The 14180-nt window shown below is 43.8% G+C and overlaps 1 protein-coding gene across 1 annotated transcript; it reads right to left on the bottom strand.

Moving 5' to 3' along the window:
- Window positions 1-822: 822 nt before the first annotated feature.
- Window positions 823-12702, bottom strand: CIDEA (cell death inducing DFFA like effector a). Its single transcript, XM_083518219.1, has 5 exons — window positions 12552-12702; window positions 7079-7235; window positions 4298-4444; window positions 2927-3111; window positions 823-1405 (listed from the first exon to the last, which is right to left on the bottom strand). The coding sequence occupies exons 1-5, from the start codon at window positions 12593-12595 to the stop codon at window positions 1279-1281; spliced, it is 660 nt and encodes a 219-aa protein (XP_083374345.1). The 5' UTR covers window positions 12596-12702; the 3' UTR covers window positions 823-1278.
- Between the last annotated feature and the right edge of the window lie 1478 nt (window positions 12703-14180).

Raw genomic sequence — 14180 nt, 5'->3', positions numbered from 1 at the left:
TCTAGCTGGTTGAATTTTTAAAAAATAATGTTGTGCACCAAGCCTGTTCCTTTGGAAAGGTAGTATACAAACACAATATTAACTACTACCAAATGTCTTTGTAATAGTGACACCCCAGGTTTCATAATCCAGGACATATTGTCCAACAGCAGCCATAAATATTTGTCTCCCAGTGCCATGGTGACATAATAAGATTCATTTCTACATCTGTTAACACAGAAATCATCATACTTTTCCTTGGTATAAGGTGTGAGAGAGGTCCAAGATGGGGATGCAGACAGGAATAATAGTAGCTGACCTCCCCCAAAGTCAACACCTCCCTAAACCACTGCTTTATTTTGATGCTCTTTATTTCCCCCCTGTCTGGTTGAATAGAGGAAGAAGGCATCTTGTGCTTTCTTCCAGCTGTAAAATTCCCCATTCCCTGAATACAGATTTGACTTCATATCTGGAAAAGCAGTTCAAAGAAGTAGTAGTAATTAAAAGTCTCAGTATTGAACGAAATCCCAAACAATGCTTAACCTGTTAAAAGCAGATCAGTCTTTAAATTTGCCAACAATGATGGTGACAAGAGAAGAAGCACTTGAACTATTAACATAAGGTTGTGTGGAAATTTCTGAAAGCTTTATATTTTAGTGAGTGTGTTGTGCTGACATCAGTCTGTCTCAGAAGACAATGGAGGAGTGACCCTTTGGGGGTGAAGTCAAACTATTGGAAGGTTACAGCACCTGTTGTGGCTGCAAGAGACCGATACAGGAGAGACATGTTTCGTTGCGGCAGTGGCAGTGATAGATGGTATTGAGAAATGGCACAACAATGTAGTTTTGAAATACTGAAGCTTGGAAATTTATTTATAAGAAAAACAGTTTTAAGTGGTAGGCAAGATTAGTATTAAACTTCTACAAACAGTCACCACCTCCAATCAGAATTTGCTACATGGCTGTTCATATGCTGATTAACAGACACATCTCAGTTGATAAGTCACTAAATGCCTGCTTCCCATTCACACAACTCTTCATTTTTGAAGTTTATGGCACAGTAATTTCTATGAAAAACTTCTCCTTCCACTGCATTAAAAAGATTCCAATCATATTTTTACACTTATGACATCATTATCTTAATGAAAAACCTGTACATGAAAAAAGCTACTTTAGTTAAACTTTTGGTCATTAGAGTGCCGCTTGACCATTTAGTGTTAAGTTATAAATATATTTAAGTTAAAAATGCTTAAGTATCAGCTGCAGAACCAGCAATAAAAGGCTCTTATGCTGGTTTTAGTTAGCGCTTTCCATTTCTAAGCCGATCTTCTTCATAGTCACCCGTTAACTGTAGCACATATGTTCCAGTGTAAAGAAGGACATGTCCCGTAACTTGTGCCATATGTGACAGATATCGAAGTATACTCCTTAAAAAAAGAAACACATTAAGCTTAGACAGGTTCAAAAAAAATTGCACAAAAGGAGAAAACACATCATCACTTTTGTCCATATACAATTTACACCAGCACATGCTCTGCACTTTTTCTGAAGTTGCACTTTTCCTGAAAGAGCAAATTTAGTTTAAGGATTCTCCTGTATCCAGCTTTGTTGCTTGAAGACCAACTGGTAGCACAGAATACTTTTGGACAGGGATAGCCTAGCCAGTTACCCAAATGGAAGGTTATCAGAGCATGGCTGATGGCAGTGACATTATACTTGGAGCTGCTTTTGAAGATGGTTTAGAAGCTTCAATTAGTGCAGAATGTCTGGCAGCATTCACTTCCAAGTCCAATTCAAAGAGCCCGATGCTTACTTTTAAAGCTCTAAATGGTTTGGGCCCAGCTACCTGGAGAAAACAGACTCCCATGTCAACCTGCCTGCATTCCAAGATCTGTTGATATCCTGCACCATCAGGTGGTCAGCAAAAAAGAGACTTTTCAACTGGAGCATCCCAGTTATGGAATGTCCAATCTCACCTGACACCAACATTGTTATTTTAGCTGCTGGTAACAATCTTTAATTATCCAGGTATTTTAAAGTTTGTTAGCAATTTGGGACTACAATTCCCATCATCCCTAGCTAACAAGACCAGTGGTCAAGGGTGATGGGAGCTGTAGTCCCAAACATCTAGAGGGCCGGAGTTTACCTATGCCTGCTCTAGCCATTTTATATGAAACTTCTATGCCAATTTATTATATTGCTTTCTTTTCATGCTATTGTGAAAGGTTCTGAAATTCCTATGTTCAAATACCAAGCTGAAGTTCCTTTTGTTTTTTGCTGCCATTCTAAGTATATTTACTTTGCAATTAAGTTTAACCTGAAAGTCAGAAAGGCTCATACTTTCCTACAGGGGACTGCTAGAATTAATTCTAATATATATTCGCTTGGTTCCTAATGCTACAGCAAGCATTAAAATATACTGGATCAGACCAGTAGCCTACCTTAACAGACCCAAAGCTGTTGTTTCTGGATATTATCCCACTATCACCACTTTAATAACTTCTAGAAACATGTCAGTGCTTGCTATATTTGCAGGAGTCCTTCTGCATTTGTAACTCCCACATTTTTATAGGGAATTCCTTATCATTGCACTCCAGTTCTTGTTTCAGAAATTTTAGGCACTACCACCACCTAGTGTTTCAGAGAGTCTGAGACATCAACAGTAGCACCTGGGAGGGAATCGCACACATGCAGTCTCCACCTTGCACTCAAATATTCATGATGGTCTCATTACTACAACACTGACCCCAACTTTTGTTGATTTTCCCTCACCCTAACAGTCACTGCTTTGCTTAACACTTTGTCCAATGAAGGATTCCAGAGGGCTTGAAAGCTTGCCCCATGTCGGACTTTTGGGTTGGTCTTAATAAGGGAGTTATTCAGCTGTGGACTTTTGGGCGTAATTTCACCTATGCATGGTTGCGTCTGAACTAGAGGCACACACTTACCTCAGTACAGCCTTTGCTCCCATGCACTGGATATCATACGTCACAGAATAGATTTCATAAAATGTAGCTTTGATATTTAGGCAGCCAATGAAGTCCTTAGGGTTCACTTTGTACAAATCAAAGGTAATATTTGCCACCCCCATTTTCTTTGGCTGCTGTACTGCTGCAAAGCAGGGTCTTGGCCCCTAATTCAGAGGAAAGAAAAACAAGTGTGTGAAATATTTCAGCTCACAACACCTATCTACACCCAAGAGCCCTGTAGGATTTTATTTTAGACTAATTAACTTATTGAGAACAGAAATTAATCAATAGCCTTTGAACTATGGTTTAACCACCAAAATGGGTTTTGAATCAAGCTCTTGAGTCCCTTGGAAGTTTACAATTACCAGAATACGGTAAAGGTTATTTGAAAAATTTGGGAACAGTTTGGGAAATACTTTTTTTACCACCACCTAGTTAAAAAGGCTTAGAGACACACTGGAGAATAACCTCAGTATCCAGATTTAACACAAGTGATATAATGTCAGATATAACATTTATTGTTTTGGGATTTCTACTGAACCGGGGGACTAGCAAATCAGAGGAACAAGGTTCAGGAGATATCATTCTCTATCTCACTAGTCATCCATGGAGGTAGTGCTGCCTTTGTCCTGTGTTTTACACCCTCTAGCTACCTAACCTCTGCAATGTGTTCAGTTATTAAATTTATGGTTTTACTTCTTGGGGTGGGGTGGGGGAATACAGAATATACGTAGAAAAAACGTAATTCTACCAGCTAATTGGCATGACTATTTACTCTCATGGTGAAACACTGTTTTGTCCTGTAACTGCCACCCTCTGCTCTGGATGCTTACTTCCAAGTAAACACACATTCAGAGTGACAGTTCTACTTTGTTCAACAGGATGTGTTCCCAAAGAAGCATACCTAGTTTCATTACAATAGGCTTCACGGGCGTGACCTATCTATTAATGCTTACATCAGTACAGAGATGGAAACAATTCTGTCTTTTGTAACTAAGCAGACACAATACCAGGAACTGAATTCAAGCTGGCAATTAAAAGGTAGAAGAAGTCTGTTCCCGATTCTTCCTTTGCGTCAACAAGTTGGCACTTTCAGAATCTAGCGCCCGAATCTGCATCACTCCCGTGGGACCTGGAGTCTCCCATGCCTGAGGTCACATACGACATTAGGCATGGGAAAGAGAGGGGTAGTCTGCCCCAAACTTCCTGGTGGGCCGATCTCCAAGGTTTGGTGGGTGTAATTAGGCCTGTAATCAGAAAGACTGAAGACGTTTTGTTTAAACTCAAAGCAAACAGGGCATATCAAGTTTATTATTTTCTGTAATAAACTATTTTCAGAACAACACTTACTGGCTTCCATTTCTGTCCTCTCTCTAGAACCATGAAATGTGTGTTGTCTCCCAGGGATTGGAAGAAGTCTTCTGTATCCACCACTGTGCCATCTTCCTCCAGAACTAGTGTTATCAGCCCAGCAGTAATCATTAAGGTATCTAAGGTCTAAAATACAGACAGAAGAGCAAAATGTAGTTCCAAATACCTTATTGGTTTAGGGCAATCCTAGTTTACTTACCCCCTACTGAAGCAAGACACATCACAGGTGTGAATGTCTATTACTCAGAAACTGTACCATTCAGTTATTTGCATGCACCATTCTGCATAGATTAAGCTGTCATAGATTGAGCTAACATGAGCCCAACTACTTTTTAATGGCGAAAATTATGGAAGAGAATCAGATCGGTGTGTGTAGCCCCAATTTATGAAGCCATGTGTTCACATGGTGTTCAAGCCTCCTCCAAAATGTGCTTATTTTTATCACTGGAAAGTCAACGCTTAGGACCAAACAAGGCTTTGAATTCATTATATGAATGCAACAGAAAATAAACACACACACACACACACACACACACACATATAAGCAGCAGTGCTGGCTTTGTGTGTGCATGCATGCATGAGACCTTTCTATTTTCAATCAGGAGGAAAGCCCCCATCAGTGACAATGGAGGCCTTCTTTCCAAAACAAATTACTTCGAGAGGTTTGGTGGTTGTGGAAAGTTAAATTCCTCCCTATTTACATTCTTTAAAAGTGAATATTGATCACATTCACAATGATGTATCTAGTTTAGCCCTGCAGATTAGAACTCAAATCGAAAATAGATTTTAAAGAAATTCTGCTGCCAAGAGAGGGCGTTATTAGTGTGACTTGCAGAAGCAGTCTAGATTCCTACAGCAAGTTGCCCTTTATCATCCAAATCACCTTAACTACTTTACATTTCGATTCCATTCCCACTCCCATCCTCTTTCTATAGTACTGTACATAGGATTCTGAGATGGTCTTCCATCCATACAGCATTCCAGTGCTGGTACAGTCAAACCTCGGCTCCTGAACTGCTCCCGTTTTTTAATGCTTCAGATCCCAAACTCCAAAAACCCATAAATGCTCCAGCTTTCGAACGGTTTTTGGAAGCCGAACGTCCAACGCAGCTTCCACTTGAGTGCAGGAAGCTCTTGCAACCAATTGGAAGCCACGCCTCAGTTGTCGAACGTTTCAGAAGCCAAATAGGCTTCCAGAATGGATTGCATTCGACAACCGAGGTTTGACTGTATGAGGTAGCAATTGGTGCTGTGACTGGTTCCTGGCCCAACCCAAAGCCATCTCCCCAGCCTGGCCTAAGTAGGACAGCTGCAATCCACTCTACACCTCTGCATTCTACCAATCAAGTTAATGGTGGTTTGTGGGGACAATTCCCACAATTCTGCTCTACTTGTTCAGTTAAGAGATGTATTTTCCATATAAACTTTATCACAATTTTTGAATCCATAAAAAGTAAAAAAGGGAAAGGAGGACATGGGTTAAGAACATGTTATTACAGTGTTGTTTAATACAAGTATACTGAACTGCCAACTTAAGTTGTGCAAGGAAAGCTGGCCCAATTTTTACAAATTTCTCTTCTTGGTGCTCATGGCAATATAAATCGTCTCCTGAGATAAGGGCAGGGAGTTCAAACCGCTGGTCACTGTTACATGGAAGGCATGCACATGTAACCAGTGCTCATGGTCCAGTGGTAAACTACAAATAGTGCAAATGTAGTTCGGCAAAACATAGGCATCTTTGAAACAGTGATTAATTACATTACAAAGGCCTCATCCCAAAGGAGGCTTACAACAGGGCAGCTCCACATCACGTGTGGAGACAGCCAGCATGGTGTAGTGATCAGAATGCTGAACATGGACATGGGAAACCTGGGTGAAACTCACCAGTCAGCTATGAAGCTCACTGGGCGACCTTCAGACCAATTCACTGTGGATAAAGGACCTGATTGCTGTCCTGCTTCTCCTAACACTTAGGGACTGAGATAACTTGAGGAGGAGCCTTGGGGATATGCAGAAGGTGTTGGATTTTTGTTGGATGAGATGTATCTTCAGGTTCAGTGGAGAACTTTTCTCTAGACTAGAGTCCTATGGGTCACTGGCTAAGTTAATTGGAATGGAAAAGGTATCTTGAGCATCTAATACAGCTATGACTGGAGCTAAGACAAACAGGTAGGACCAGACTTCTCCAAGAAGTTAACACCCACCCACCCACCTCACTCACACACAAAAACAAAGATCACCACAGCCAATCACAAGCAAACAATCACACCCTAGGCCAACCCCAACCTCTCTCACCAGCAAAGGAACACAAGTGAACAACACAAGCAACGCTGACCCCAAACTCTACATACATTAAACATAATAGAAACACCGCCACCTGACCCCACCCCCATCCATCTTCCCTCTCTCCACCCCCCCTTTCTGTTTTCTTCTTTTTTCTTCTCCCCCAATGCCTCAACAAATGAAATGGATTTGTAAAAATGTTACATGGGGAAAAAACCCCGAGGCATTACACTTACTTCTGTAAAACAAGAAAATCCTTAATAAAATATTCAAGAAGTTAACATCCCTGCTAGATCCAGGACTTGACAGTAGCCTTCACTCACCTGGTGCCTTTTATGTCCTGGCTGGGGCTGATGGAGGTTGTAGTGCACACACACACCACCTGTGTGTATGTGGGGCAAGAATTTTTGAACACATGGCTGAGATAATGAGGTCCTGACATGATCATCAGGCTTGTGCTTTTGACAGGAGGCATACCTTGCTAATAAGCTCCTCTAGGGTGCTTGCAACAACTCCTCTCCGACTGCTTCTGTCATGGTTACAAACACGGAAGGGCCGAGCTGCAGCTGGAAGAGGTGCAAACAGGGTCTGTCTTGTTACTGACCCTAGAGATGCTCCCACTGACACCAGAGATCTAGAACAGAAAGCAGTTTGGGGTTTGTTATTTTTTTATGTACATTGTATGGTTTCAGTTTTAAGAGCAAGGAAATTATTTTTAGTACACAGTAGCACCATGGGTATAATTCAAGTCAGCCTACAGCCTAGATGCAGAGCAATTCATGCATTGCTAAATATATACCTTCTTCCAGGCTAGAAAAAGAGATATTAAGCACTTGAGGGAAGGGGCATTTTGATCCAACAGTGATTGTTTTGATCTGTAGATGTAACAATGAGCTATACAGTGTCATCCCCACAGCGTCCAGTAAAACCCTTCTGACTATCTTTGCAGCTGATCAGAATAGTGTGTGTGTGCCAGCTGGGCCCCTAAACATGGTCTAGTTTACCATTTCCAATATTAGCACAGCATCTTTAGAAGACAGACTAGTAACTGGAGTCTTTGCTAGAATATATAATAGGGCCCATCTGCTGTAAGGAGCAAATAAATGATTGTTAGTGCCTAAATTCACTTCTTGCATGTATCTCATGATAAGCATATTAATTCTTGCTTCCTGTTCTAGTTATTGATGCCTAAGAGGACCCATCCTCTCAACTGAGGAATGTTATATTCACACTTGACTATCAAAAAACATTTGACAATGTCTACCAGACCACCTCTAAAACACTTGGGCTAAACAATTCCATAAACTATAATTACAAAGGTTAAGCAGCTGTGGCTAAAAATACAACACACTACTGATAATTTTAGCTTGTTATTAATGGAAACAGTAGAAACTCAGCACAACATTTAAAAACCTGATTAGAATGGAAGTGTTTTCAGAGCCCAGTTAAAGATAAAGGATCCAGTCCACAATTTCCTCAGGAGGAATTATCAAAGGTGTGAGGCCACCACTGAGAAGGTCCTGTGTCTACTGCCTGCCATTTTAATTATCTAGGGTTCCCAAAATAATTTTATGTTGAAAATATTTTTTTATTAATTTTAAATTACAATTCAGTAATAGCCTCATTATAGCAATACCAAGTTATAATACAATTACTAATACCAATAATTCAAATACTGAATTATATAATTTAAGTGCCCCCCATGTGCTAGATTTGGTGGGGGTTTTTATTTCTGTGTTCCAAAATCTTATTAATTTCAATTAAATTCTGGTCAAAATAATAATCCCTTATACAACAGCTGCAATATTAATAACTTCCATTTGTGTTGACACATTAAATGATTGATAGAACTATAAGTGAGGCACTCAAACTATATCCTTGCTCTTCTTGTGTGTGGCAATTATTCTGTAAGTGGTTTTTCTTCCTGTACTTATAAAATGTTACGTCTATCTTTTCCCTGTTGTTGATGTTCTCCATCATGCCTTGGGCATAGCTGATATCCCATTGTTTCAGAAATTTCTCCATTGCTCCGTCCCATCCTTCATTGTTTTGCAACTTTAATAACAGATGCAAAAATCACTCTGTCCCAATAAATGACCTGTTTTCACCATTTTTCCTCTCTGCCTGAGAAGAAGAGTGACCTGTCAAACTGCAGATGACTCAGTAATGAACCTTATCAGTTCCTTGGCAAGTTTGCAGACTTCTTTCATCCTTCCTTCCCAAGATAAAATTTAATGCCTGGCCGGGCTTGCATCTGTGTAGGCAATCCTTCAAATCACCAAGACCCAAAGGTTTCGGGCTTTGAAGGTCTAGGCCAGTACTCCTTGGACCCAGAAACATATTGGCTGCTAATATGTACAATACAGGTTTGCCCAAACACCAAACCCCCATCAGACATCCTGACATTCTGTACCAGTTCCAAGCCATTTTTCAAGATTGCCCAACAAAGTTTATGTTAAATACAATGGTACCTCGGGTTACATACGCTTCTGGTTACAGACTCCGCTAACCCAGAAATAGTACCTCGGGTTAAGAACTTTGCTTCAGGATGAGAACAGAAATTGTGCTCCAGCAGGTGGCAGCAGTGGGAAGCCCCATTAGCTAAAGTGGTGCTTCAGGTTAAGAACAGTTTCAGGTTAAGAATGGACCTCCGGAATGAATTAAGTACTTAACCTGAGGTACCACTGTAGTCTAGTTTGATTTTAACCAGCACATGTGTGACTGAGACAAAATATGATTCCTAAAGAAAGGGTCACAGCTGACAGCATAAGCTGGTAAAAGGCACTCCTAGCCATGAACATCACCTGTGCTTCCACAGTTGCACTCAATCCAAGAGGACCCCCTGCAAAAAGCAAAAACACTGCAGCCGACAATTAGGATGGCAGTGGCTAGTCCTTTATACTGTTCAGCCATAGCACTTTCTACAGGCTGTCTATAAAAGTCTCACTTCAGATTTATAAGCATTTAGCCAGTCACCTTGATTGCCAATGGATACTTTTGCAGGATCTTACTTCATCTCACTGTATACCTATATCCAAGCACTTTGCTTAGGCAACCTGAAACAAGGTTAATTACAACTGAAAGATCCATCTTGGATGATTGGTTAGGACACAACCTTTAAATTAGGTTATTTGTGACTCAACCATTGTCCCAGCACAGCATTAGGAGTGTCTCCTTAATGCCATGATTGCCCTATATTTAATTCTGTAATCAGGCTACAGCAGATCAATTTTTTAGGTTGCCTAATGCTTTTATATAAAAAAAGTCAGAGCCATGCCCTCACTTAAGCAGCAGCACTGTGTTGTTGGATATGCAGCCTACTCATATAAGATTACTTAGAAACAATCCCAACTTGGTTAAATCAGGTCAAAGATTGCAGTCCTATAAAACAATACTCTGCCAAGAATCCATGTTAGTCTGCAGTTGCCAACAGACATGTCATGAGTTTTGCTTAGGCAGACCTTTCCCTTGAGACAGTTATATTTTTGCTCTGTGTTCAGAAGAGTTTCACATTTCACATTTATAGAGCACAACTCCAATAACTTGGCTATTTATCCAAGGCTTGCACAAGGGTCACTGTGGCTCAAGCTATACGTGGTATCTAGATTTAAGTTATTCTTGGAACCGATTCCTGTGACATTTGTCTCCAGAAAGACACTCTTTTCCCCACTGACAGGTCTTAAGTAAAAAGTAATTTTACGAACACATTAAAGGATTAACTGTGGCAAGAGCTCTCAGTGGAGAAAAGCTAAACAGATGTCACCACCACAGATTAAAATCCATATGGCATCCCAACCCAACCTGTAACTTGCATTTTACAAGCAAAGGCACCGCACAGAAGAAATCACTTCTGCTGACTTTGCTTGCAAGACACATCTTTCTTTCTTCCTCCTTTTGGGAAATGAAAAAGAAAGCAGCACAGGTCACTGGCATCATCTCGTGAAGACTTGGGGGGGGGGGCCCACACAATGTAACGCGGACAATATGCAATGTCACACACACTACGTGCAGGCATGTGCATGTGATGCCACATGCACAATGTGCAATGTTGTATCGTGTTTTTGGAGAAGGAGCCGGAGCAGAGTCAGATGCAGTGGTCAATGGCTGGCAGCAGCTCCTCCTCCTCCTCCTCTCTCATGGACCAGGAGGAAAAGCCAGAGGCAGAGCGGGGTCTGGCGGTGCCCACTAACGGGATGTGTGGCTCCCTCAAATATATTATTGCGGGGGCCAAAGCCCCCACGGACCCCTGGGGTTGGCACCAGTGACATAGGCAGTGCATCTACTCTTAAAGTGCTTGGCAAAAGCGCTCTTTGATGCAGCCTCCCTGTCTCCTTCAAAGGGCGCTTTGCCACTTTAAGACAACACTGTGTTAAAGCACTTGCCTCCTCTTTTAAACCTCCAACATTGGATTTAAAGACTTGCAAAGAAGACTTTGGGAAGACTTGCAAAGCTGTGCAAGGGATTTTGACAAGCAGGAACCATGTTGCGCCATAAAGACATCATGTAACTGACATGCAAATAGTTAAATTTGGCCTGTGAGGCTGATCTGAATAAGAATCTATCCCAATGAGCAAATAAGCTTCCCCAACAGCTGCTTTATGAGATACCTGCTTCGCTGACAATATACAAACCATCTGAAACAAGCCAGCAATGCTCCTAAATTGTGTGGTGGGGCACACTAGCATGTGGTGCAGGAGAGCAGTTAGTGTGCTGTGAAAGTTGCTCAAAAGGATGTGAAGTTGACCTGCAACTTCAACAGGTTCCAAGAGGCACTTCAGAGAGTGAAGCTTCTTTATCCAAAAGATAGTTTATTTCAAGTGTACTAGTAGTCAGAGGCAAGAGACATTTCAAGGCAAAGAACCCTAGATAAAAGAGAAGAGCGCTAGACTGTGGCTCTGCAAGCACCTGTGTCTTAAAACTCAACAAGGTCATTGCCTCCCCCATTGTATAACGCTACTATAAACACCATAGAGGGGGCGAGGATGTATTCGCCTGATGCACTTTCCATGACTTCATTTTCCCACTTCTCCTGAGGCTGTTATCTGCACATGCTCAAAGGATGTCTCAGATGTACAAATCTCTGCTTAAACACGGTTTATGACTTCAAATCAGATGGAAGCTGTGGAAAATGCATCCAACAGGAGTACAGGATGGACTGTGGCTCTAACATCATGCATGCTCGGCTTCAAGCATCCAGTCGTTGGAGGGAGAAAAAGGTGAAGGGCATCCACCTGTGGGAGCCTAACAAAAGGTATGACCTGAGTTCAAACCACAGACAGGGCGGCCCGTCTGTCTTTTCTTGCCGTGTAGCAAGTCACGTCGTTCTATGAGTAAAGGCCACTAGGTCGGAAGCTGCTTCCACAAACCCCACAAGCTGGAGTCACACAGCTCCACCCCCGCCCCTTGGTTTCAAGTTATTTTAGCAAGCCTCCAGGCCATTCAACCGGTGGCTAGATGATCTTGGAAGGGGGAGGCTACTTCCAAGCAACCAATTAAGAAAACACAACAGCGTGTGACCGACCGAGAGTTGCGGATCCTGCGACGCCGACCTCCCGCCCTGCCCCTCCAAGACACAAAGAAAACCCGCCTGGATTTAAAGAGGAGCGCCACCTAGTCCGCATTTGAGCGCCGGACAAAGAGGACGCGGCAGGTGGCGGAGCCAGATGGCAGCCGGAGACCAAGGGGTGCTGCTCGGGTCAGGAGTTCAGGAGACCGATCCTGCCCAGGGAGGAAAGCGGGCAAGCGAGCAACGGGGGCAAGCAAGCAGGCGCTGACACCCCAGCTCCCCGAAAACGTAAAGGAGATAGATAGATAGATAGATAGATAGATAGATAGATAGATATGCAACTGCATGTGTGCATATCGGGCAACAAGCGCCCAAGGAAGGTCGCCGCGGGACTTACTCCCGAGTAAACGTGCCTGGGTAGCAGGCGCCTGGGCGATCACTCACCGGAAAAAAACCGCGGCGAAATCGCGCGCGCACACCACCGCCATCCTTGCACCTTCGGCTCCCTTCCCAGCGAGCAACGCCGTCTGCGCCCCCTCCCGCCGCGGCCCTCTTATGAGCCCAGGGGCTCCAGGGAGGCGTCGCTCTTCGCAGCCCCGCCCCCGACGGGCGGAGGCGCGCAGCGAAACCGCCCCTTCGGGAGGGACGCAGTTTAGGCAAGGCCTGCGCGTGGCCGGCGCGGCAGGAGGCTCAGGCGCCAAAGCGCGGGCGGGTTGCCTGCGTATGTGCAGGGGGCGACAAGAACCTCCACCCTCCACCCCCGCGGTAACGTGCGACAATGAGGAGGAGGCTTTGGCACACCCTGTCCCAGCTAGCCTGCAACTCCCGCGGAGCTGCTTCTGAATACACGTGCATAGGGTTGCGCGATAAGGCGTACACAGTGAACGCCCCACTAAATTCACGTCTTGATTAGTGAAGATAGGATTGGAGCCAGAGAGAGATGAGACATCTCTTAGCGAAAGAGTAGGGGCAGATGTCAACAGCCGACGCCTAGATCAGCAGGCATCGGAGCCAGCACTTAAGGGTCATTGTCCCTTTGTCCCCAGCAAAATATTTGAGGGGTCTGGACCGCCCAAAAGTTGATGGGCATTGCCATTCAAATAGTATGTCTTTTGATACAGGGCAGGGCTAACTTGTCCCCGCGCCCCCTCCACCATATTTTATTCAAGTTGGCACCCCTGCCAGCAGGATGCAGTTCTCGTGAATGTTGCCTGTTCTGCCCTAATGCTACCCAACTGATTGGCTCCAGGAAATATTAGCAGTTCTGGGTGCCCCATAAATACAAAGATAATATGTACATGAGGAAACATCAGCCTTGGTCACGTGTTACTCACCTGTAGGGCAATTGTGGGAGCTTTTAAAGGCTGTGCCCTTCCACCACTTTTGCACCCATTTCCCAGGACAAGCAGGGTTTGTGTGTGGTTATCTGTAAATAAAACTTATGTACAGTGGTACCCCGCAAGACGAATGCCTCGCAAGACGGAAAACCCGCAAGACGAAAGGGTTTTCTGTTTTGGAGGCGCTTCGCAAGACAAATTTCCCTATGGGCTTGCTTCGCAAGACGAAAGCCCATAGGGAAATCTCCGGGGACCTGTTTTAAATTGCTGGCGGTCGGGAGCAAAGACTTTCGCCCACAGCCGGCCTTCAGAAGAGGTCCTGGACCTCTTCTGAAGGCCGGCGGGGGGGCAAAAGTCTTTGCTCCCCCCCCCCGCCTGCCTTCCCGGGACAGCGGAGACTTCTCCGCTGCCCCGGGCGATCTTAAAATGCTGGCGGGCAGGAGCGAAGCGTTCGCTGCCGACCCCCAGCATTTTAAAATCTCCCCGGGACAGCAGAGCCCTTGTCCCCCCCCCCCCCAGCCTTCAGAAGAGGTCGGGGGACAGACTGTCCCCGGACATGGTCTGAAGGCGGTTTCCCTAGGAACGCATTAATTGATTTTCAATGCATTCCTATGGGAAACCCTGCTTCGCAAGACGAAAAACTCGCAAGAAGAAAAAACTTGCGGAACGAATTAATTTCGTCTTGCGAGGCACCACTGTATAAGATCCTGCACGCGTATAGGGGTTCTGTGCTATT

The sequence above is a fragment of the Podarcis liolepis genome (genome assembly GCF_965112155.1).
Source record: "Podarcis liolepis genome assembly, chromosome: 8".
NCBI lineage: Eukaryota > Metazoa > Chordata > Lepidosauria > Squamata > Lacertidae > Podarcis > Podarcis liolepis.
This window is presented reverse-complemented; position numbering and strand designations above follow the sequence as displayed.

Bases quoted from the DNA above. Each gene is read 5' to 3' on its own strand.
- CIDEA (XM_083518219.1), bottom strand. From the start codon at position 12,595: ATGGCGGTGGTGTGCGCGCGCGATTTCGCCGCGGTTTTTTTCCG. The intron at 4,445-7,078 runs GTATGCCTCCTG...TCTGTATTTTAG, and splicing joins TAGAGGAGCTTATTAGCAAG to ACCTTAGATACCTTAATGAT. The intron at 1,406-2,926 runs GTAAGTGTGTGC...TCTTTTTTTAAG, and splicing joins GGAGCAAAGGCTGTACTGAG to GAGTATACTTCGATATCTGT.